The following is a 7149-nucleotide window of genomic DNA, read 5'->3' as shown; positions in this document are numbered from 1 at the left end:
TTGTGTTACTCACCTGGACACTGCTGTGAACGCTTGTTTGTATTACTGCTGCTGCCACTGTTCAGTTCACGGTTTAAACAAGTCTGAGTTGATCTTGTGGGAAATTATCACTGGGTTATCATCGCTACTTTCCAATCTCAGCGGCGTTGATGCTGGTGCATTGTGGGAAGTGACAACTACCGCGGTGTCAACTGTGCATGTTTTACTTAGTGGTTTTGTATAAATGTCTTCTTGTCAGTAGACAAGAGTTTATTGTGGTGTAAAAATACCCTGAGCCCCAACATCATAAAAGTAATATAATTTACGACTCCATGGAGAAACATGTAGGAGGAGTGTCCGAGTGTGTACAAAGGGGGTTCAGTGTGTGTGTGTGTGTGTGGTACCTGGGCGATCTGGAAGGCGTTCCCTCTGCCTTGTTGGGGTCCGTCAGTCTCTGCAGTTGTTTCTGTAGGGCCATCCTCTCTGTTGCCTGTCTGCACCACAAACACACAGCAGGATGAACGCTGACTGACACTGGCACCATCAGCCTGAATTCACACTTCAACAACAAGAGATGAGATGTTGAAAATGCCAGTAACACCATGTTTACACTACACCCGGTGTCAGCAGCAGCCTCAGTCCTCGGTCAGCACCTACATTGGACACATTCATCCACACAATGAGTTCAACACACTCACTGTGCACTAAGGTGGAACAAAGACTAAAGAGCCTAAAAATGCTTCTGGCCGTGGACAATGTGAGCCACTGACTCTAAATGGATGACACGACAGCTGCCAGAAGTGAAGCCACTCTGAGCTGATCGCCCCCTGGTGGCTAGTTGCAGTACAGGTCATAAAAACCACCCCCTCCATGTTAGCAGAGAGGGGAGGAGCCAAAATAAAAATAAGTACAAGTCAAATAGCATTTTCCCAGAAGTGGTCATTTGTCTGGTTAGGTTGTTTTTAACAAGTTACTGAATGATATAAAAGACGTGTATTTGGGTTGATCATCTGATCATAAAACACACTTCAGATGTTTGAAAAGCACTGATGAAAAGCCTTTGGTGCAGAGCGCCTGAGCTGTGGGTTACGTTTGATGTCAGAAGTTTTATGTTAAGACTAGACCAAAGATAGAGAGAGAAGAGCTGCAAAGAGAGAAATGAGGCAGCACAAGTTGCCGGTATTCTGGCAGAAACAGGATCCTTAAGCTGTGATTGTGTCAACAAGCGCCAACCAAATGTTTGGAAAAATACACTACAACTATGGAATAATGAATGTTAAGACTATTTTCATTAAACTCTCTCCAACCAGTAGATGTGTGTATGTTGACAGCAGTACAGATGTGCCAGTTAGGACTGCAGCTTAAAAAAACCTATAACAGTTGTGACATCTGCAGGATGTAGGATAATAACGTCTTGGATTATTTTATTATCATTCCTATCCTGTATTTACATTTGTTTAAACGTTTGGTAATTTATATAAATATATTTCTTTTTGGTGTGTGCGCTTGAGGTTCATCCTCTAATTAAATATGAAATGAATTAAACAGCAACAGCTACTGAAACATTAACTGCTACTAACACTGACACTTCAACAGTAAAGATACTATAACTTACTCATTCAGCTGTTTAGTGAGTTTAACAACCTGCGAAGCCAACGACATGCAGGTTTCCACAACGACCAGGTATCGAGCGCAGGTGGTGTGTCCTTGCCGCTCGGCACTCTGGGAAGGCCGCTCCCCCTGCTGGTTCTGGACTGTCACGTTGGAGCCGTACTCCACCAGAGTCTGGAAACACAGAGTTAAACCACTACTGCTGAGGTCTGGATGTACGTGGTGAGCATCTGGACATGCTGACACTTGTTTCTAGGACAGGGTTCAACCCAGAAACTTTATGTTCACAGCCAGGTCTACTGGCAGCTGTTCCTTACTGAGAACAGCTCTGTCAGAGCTATCAGTACTTTGACTGGTGGCCTGGCTGGCCAGCAGGAAGCAGACAGGACTGATAACATCTGCCTTCAGCAGGGTGTGCCACCTACATTACCAGGATTAAAGCACTCAGCTTCCACGGCAGCAACATGAGCGTCACGCTGTAAGAAGCACATTTGTAAGAAATGAATGTTGTGATAGAGCAGCTAAAGTTTGATGTTCCTGAAAAACAGAACATCTGGAGTGTCACACCACCTTGGAAAAATAAAGGTTATTTTCATTGTTGGTTAATCTCATGATCAAGTAACCATCTGGTCTCTACCAGAGGTTCCCAACCTTTTTGGATGTCGGGACAGACAAGCTAAGCAAAGAGCGCTCTCACCGACAGGTTCGGGGTCATGTTAGGATTCGGATATGGGTTTTCCACATTGTTCTCCCTCCATTAGTCTGAAAACTGAAGTGATTTATGTGACGCTGGCAGGGAACGATCTAATGGAACACACCACAACACGCTGTGAGAAGACAGAGGACACTGTTGGTAACAACCGTTACTTCCCAGCAGTACACACCTGTATACAGGTGAGGTGTCCGTACTGAGCTGCTACGTGGACAGCAGTGTTTCCATTCTGGTCAACTTCATCCAGAGAGATCGCTTGTTCCTGCATGAACTGAAGCAGCCACAACAAGACCTTCTCCTGCAGAGACAGACAGAGAGAAAGGGATGTTTTATTCATGTTACAAAACACAGCCACAGTCCAGTCACCAAACACATGCACACAGACACCGTGGATGCTCAATGTGAAGATCAGATTCCATGAAAGCATGATGTGACAGCTTTTAACACAGAGAGATGACCAGCTGAGTCAGGCAGCCCACTTCTGAAGCATATCGAGGACTTTACATATACACAACAGGGGTGTTATGGCTTTTTCCTTGAACACACTGGCTTGGTCTGTGTCCTGCTGGCTTCTAGTAGTCAGTATTGGCATTTCTCTGCTCTGTGGCTTCAAAGGAAATTACAGTAGTAACTAAAGTGGGACACAAAATGTCGCACCTTTCTTTAGCCACACTAGCAGTAGACCTGTCTACCACTCTGGTCCAGACTGAAATGTCTCAATCACTGCTGGATGAGCTGCCAGGACATTTCGTGCAGACGTTCATGGTCCCAAGAAGATGTAAACTTCGGCTTTTCCTCTAGTGCACCCTTTGTGGTTTTTAGTGAAACATCTTTGCTGTGATATCTGGTTCATCCTGCAGTTTTTCATCTCAAACTATCACCATAAGATGCTGTCCATTTTTTAAGTTTTTGTGTCTGTGATTTTTGCTGTTATCAGGCAGTTGATGAAGAATGGGGGGTAGATGAATCTGTGTATGTGTACATATTACCTGTCCATAGCGGGCAGCGTAGTGAATCAGACTTGGGTGTTCTCTGGTGCAGCTCAGCTCTGCGATGGCCTCCGTTTCACTCACCATCCACCTGACACACTCCAGGTGACCGTTCTGCAACAAACAGCCACAGTTAACATGCTTCAGTGAGGACCAGGTGGGTGGAACTCTGTCATCCCATTAATCTAAGGGAATAAACAAGGGGCTCCTGATAAGATCCAGTCAGGAATAAGCACAGCTGCCCAGCTCGTCTCTAGATAACGCACTTCCTCTCTGGCAGCCAATCAAAAGCCTGGAAAACTGCAGGAGATTAGGCTGATTTCTGCCATTTTCAGCTGTACAGGAGCAAAGATATGGAGATCAGGCAGAGTCAGTGCATAGCTGAGGTACTGAAGGAGTCGCACAGTAATAATAAAGTTCATATGAAAATGGCAAAGATCTCTCGTGGATCTCATGGAGCTTCTAAGCTTCTATTTGTTTAACGTTTACTTTGTCTAACGATTCCATATGATATGTGAGTGTTGTGTCCCAGTGCTGGCCCGTTCAGAAGGTCAGTTTTTAAAGCACAAGTACAACACTAAGACAGATACATCTATGTTTGGCATTAGTATGAACGATGAAATGATTACTCAACCCAAGCCAGTAAAATGTCTTGGTCTGTTAAATCTGGAACGACACCACTGACTGGCAATTTAACAACGGAGGAAAAGATTGAAAAGAAGGAGTCACGTGTTAAAGAAATGGCACAAACTACTAACAGAAAACATTTCAGCGTGGAAGCGACTGAGCTGGTGTGTTAGCGGCTGGGTCCTGCTAGCACAGAGCCGTCAGCAGCACAGTTTCCTGTTTAGCTGTGGCAAACCTTACATGGCTAGCAAACTAGCACACTGCAGGAGTCACAGCTGCCTACGAGGATCTGTGTCTGCCTGTAGATTAAAATGCACCCTAAGTCAAAATCTATGTCAAACTTCACATTCTCAGCTTCATAGAGACTGTGGATGTGTTCCTGAGGACTTCTACAGTAAACGAGTAATCGAACGTCTTCATATCTATCCATCATATATGAGCAAAACTGAAGACACCATTTAATTACTAACATCTTCCCCAGGCCTTCATGTAAACAAGTCACAACGGGAGTAAACATGTAATCACAGACTGACCTTGACCGCCAGGCCAGCGGGGGTGAGCTGCTGGTTGTTGCGTTCGTTCAGGCCGTCCTCCCCCATCAGAGATGTGAGATGCTGCAGACAGTCTGCATGACCCTGAGAGGCTGAGATGTGCAGCAGGTTGTTTCTATCCTCGTCTCGGATCAGCTCCAGGTTATCTGCTGCCAGGTGAGGCTGCAGGAAGAGGAGGTGGAGGAGAACAGGCAGAAGAGAAACAGGAGGAGTGATTGGAAGGAGGGAGGTCAAGGAGGGAGGGGGGAAACAGGAGACAAGTGTGAGAAGGACGATAAGAAAACAAAGAAGTTGAAGCCAGAGGAGACATGCCTCCTGTTCCTTCAGCATCCGAAGGCCTCCCACTCACCAGCAGGGAGATCTGTCCCTCCCTAACGATGTTGATGATGTTCTGGTTCTTCTTGGTCTCCTCATCCACCTCCCCCCCTGCTCCTCCACACCCCCTCAGACTACCACCGCCTCCTCCTCCTCCTCCTCCTGGTCCAGAAGCCCAAGGCTTAGAGCCATCCTGCCTGCCCACGCTGCATCCTGGCAGGGGGAACATCAGGCCCCCAGGAGGTTCCACGCCTGGCCTCTGGCTCTGGGAGTCTGGGTAGACCCGCGCAGACAGCAGCTTGTCTGGAAGTCATCATTCAGACAGGATATGACATCTTCATACAGTGTTAACCAAGAGGAAAACAGAGAAGAAGACACGGTGACAGTGTTCTTAACTCACACCTGTATCAGAGAAAGAAGAGAGGGAGGAGGAGCAGCTGAGGAGCCCAGAGGACAGTGGCTCTGGCTGGTAGCCTCCCCCAGCCGGTGAGCGGTGGAGGTGGTGGAGGTCTGGGTCCATGGACTTGGACTTCCTCAGGTCTGACCACTTCACCGGAGACAGAACACAGTACTGGGGGACACACATGAATTACAAGTGTGTGACTTTTCAATTCGAGTCATGACATTGCTGTTGAATAGTTTATTCATTACTAAATGTTCATTTAAAACTCCATACACTCGGATTTCCACATCATGTTTTCCTACTCGGTCACCCTGGCAGTGTAGAAGGGATTTCAGTGTGTACCTGAGTCTGAGAGCTGCTGCTGCCCAAGCTCAGAGGCTCGTTGTGGCGTAAAGCAGAGCTCTTCAGGCTTCCTCGGTTCCTCTCCAGGGTGCCTCCGCCTAGGTTGCTCCCCATCACCGAGCGCTTGTCGTGGGGGACACGGGGCAGCGTGGACATCTGCTGACTGGACTTGATATAAGGCACATCCAGGATCTCGTCCATGTCCAGATCATAGTGCTCCAGCTCCCCGAAGAGAGCCTGGGGATTGCTGCCTCCAACAACACCCACGCTGCTGCCCAGGCCCTTCGCCTTCCCTCCCAGTCCGTCAGAGGAGGTGGAGGCGTGAATCGGCTTGTCTGAGCTGGGGCCATCCTTACTGGCCTCACCCGGCTCTCCCAGGCCCAGCCCCTGGCCCTGGACTTTACCATCAGTGTCACAGTCGGTGGTCTCTGGCTGGTGTTTGAGAGGGGAGACCCTCTTCACTGGCCGGAACTTACTGTGGACCTCAGCGAGTCCCGTGGGTTTGATTCCCCCACTGCTGTGGGAGGAAACGCCACGACTCCAGGTGATGGATGGAGCTGCAGGAGGAGGAGAGATGATGACAGATCAGACGAGGTTTCACAGAGATTTAAATAAAGTAGTGGAAGACACCAAGTTCTAAACTGCTGAGGTCTACAAACAGAATATAAAGTCTAACTAGGCTACGGTTCTAGTTACCTGGTCTGTCCTCGGCCTGGCCATCACTCCTCCTGGACAGCTCTGGGATGCTTTTCAGAGACGTCACAGAATACTGCAGGACGAGAGAGGAAAACAAAGAGTGAGAGTGAAACTGTACACAGCAGCTGTGCACAGCAGCTACATTTACTGCAGGTATCAGTTAACGGCAGCAGAAGTTATGCTGCTTTAAGACAGACAGACTGTAACATGAAGCAGTGAGGCAGCTGCAGGTTACAGCTGTGTAATCAAACACTCAGTTTTCAGCTTTATACACCAAGCTAAAACTAACACAGTCACTGTAAATCCTCCCTTCATGAAGGTCATGATGTTCTTGTTGAAACTGTTTCTAATCCTTGTTGATATAAATTGGCTTGTGGGCAAAATATTAGAATCACCAGTTCAAACAAAGACTGAACACCGTAACCTTCATGCAGGTAGGGTTTACTGCAGGTCTATTAGGGGGCAGCCCTAGCTGGGTGTAGCTAGTATACATCAGTTTGTAGCAGTGTATGCATCTGTTCATTGTGTCACCTACCACTGAATCATCGGAGAAGTCGATCTCATCCAGGTCCAGGTATTCAGGAGCCTCCATCTTCACACCACATCATCAGCCTCACGACCGGCTGCAGACAGAAACACACATTACACTGTGACACTGTCACAGACTTTATGTAGCTGCGTTTTACAATGATGTGGGGAACAATTAACATAAAACAAATTGATGAGTCTCATATTTTCCAGTGGTATATTTCTATAACTTTCTTCTTTTTTGACAGAAAATCAGTCATTCCATATACTTTGGGAACCACTGAATAAAAGTCACACTACCTTTTAGTTTGTCCGGTCTGGACAGCAGCACGACAACATGAATATAATAAAGAAAGGCCCAGTGAGTACGACTGTGGCAGTGATATGATCAGCAGG

At 47.2% G+C, this 7149-nt stretch overlaps 1 protein-coding gene across 1 annotated transcript in view; it reads right to left on the bottom strand.

The window, feature by feature from the left end:
* Positions 1 to 7149, bottom strand: part of sncaip (synuclein, alpha interacting protein) — a 14449-nt gene that overhangs the window by 4092 nt on the left and 3208 nt on the right. Inside the window, exons 2-11 of the mRNA XM_020595255.1 lie at positions 6761 to 6848; positions 6226 to 6298; positions 5530 to 6086; positions 5187 to 5355; positions 4819 to 5087; positions 4452 to 4631; positions 3292 to 3405; positions 2475 to 2600; positions 1595 to 1764; positions 384 to 473 (exon numbers count right to left, since the gene is read on the bottom strand). Of these exons, the coding sequence (XP_020450911.1) occupies positions 384 to 473; positions 1595 to 1764; positions 2475 to 2600; positions 3292 to 3405; positions 4452 to 4631; positions 4819 to 5087; positions 5187 to 5355; positions 5530 to 6086; positions 6226 to 6298; positions 6761 to 6817 (1805 nt within the window). The 5' untranslated portion in view covers positions 6818 to 6848. The remainder of the gene's footprint in view (positions 1 to 383; positions 474 to 1594; positions 1765 to 2474; positions 2601 to 3291; positions 3406 to 4451; positions 4632 to 4818; positions 5088 to 5186; positions 5356 to 5529; positions 6087 to 6225; positions 6299 to 6760; positions 6849 to 7149) is intronic.

The sequence above is a fragment of the Monopterus albus genome, unplaced genomic scaffold (genome assembly GCF_001952655.1).
Source record: "Monopterus albus unplaced genomic scaffold, M_albus_1.0 scaffold26.1, whole genome shotgun sequence".
In the NCBI taxonomy this organism is placed as follows: domain Eukaryota; kingdom Metazoa; phylum Chordata; class Actinopteri; order Synbranchiformes; family Synbranchidae; genus Monopterus; species Monopterus albus.
The sequence above is the reverse complement of the archived record's forward strand: the minus strand, read 5'-3'. Positions and strand labels throughout refer to the sequence as shown.